This window comes from Buceros rhinoceros, unplaced genomic scaffold (assembly GCF_000710305.1).
Source record: "Buceros rhinoceros silvestris isolate BGI_N320 unplaced genomic scaffold, ASM71030v1 scaffold28023, whole genome shotgun sequence".
NCBI classification, from domain to species: Eukaryota; Metazoa; Chordata; class Aves; order Bucerotiformes; family Bucerotidae; genus Buceros; species Buceros rhinoceros.
In genome coordinates, this window is record NW_010403441.1 from 12062 (window position 1) to 12551 (window position 490).

Here is a 490-nt window from a genome sequence, read left to right on the forward strand (position 1 = left end):
CTAACACTCATCAAAGAAAGAAAGTGCTAATATTTTTTGTGCATTACAAAGATTTCTTCTGATAAATATTCTTCTGAACCAACCAAACGAAAACAAAATCTGTTATATTGTTCCAGATTAATCTGGCTGTTCATTCACCAGGACATAACAGAGCATGATGCCAGAAGTTTTTTTTCATCTAGAATGTTAAGGAAAAGACTTTCCACGTGAATGGAGTACCAACAGCTTTTCATTTCAGTCTGTGTTTGTCAAACGTTGGCCACTCATACCCCACTGCAGCAACCACAAAGCCGTTTTAATAACTAACTTCTCTTTTTATTAAGCTAATTGCCAGCCCCTAAACCCCACTCGCACCTGTATGAGCTCATCTAGACTCTCCTGAAGACTGTTGCCCAGCGTGGTGTTTCTGTACAGTTGAGATGCCATGGTTTACTGAGATGGGCCGGGCACCTTCCTGGTCCTCCACGGCGCTGGACGCCTGTTAAGTCTT

At 42.0% G+C, this 490-nt stretch overlaps 1 protein-coding gene across 1 annotated transcript in view; it reads right to left on the bottom strand.

Annotated features, from left to right (window-relative positions):
* Nucleotides 1-482, bottom strand: part of GTF2A2 (general transcription factor IIA, 2, 12kDa) — a 4238-nt gene extending 3756 nt beyond the window's left edge. The window contains exon 1 of the mRNA XM_010133027.1: nucleotides 355-482. Within this exon, the coding sequence (XP_010131329.1) occupies nucleotides 355-426 (72 nt within the window). The 5' untranslated portion in view covers nucleotides 427-482. The remainder of the gene's footprint in view (nucleotides 1-354) is intronic.
* Between the last annotated feature and the right edge of the window lie 8 nt (nucleotides 483-490).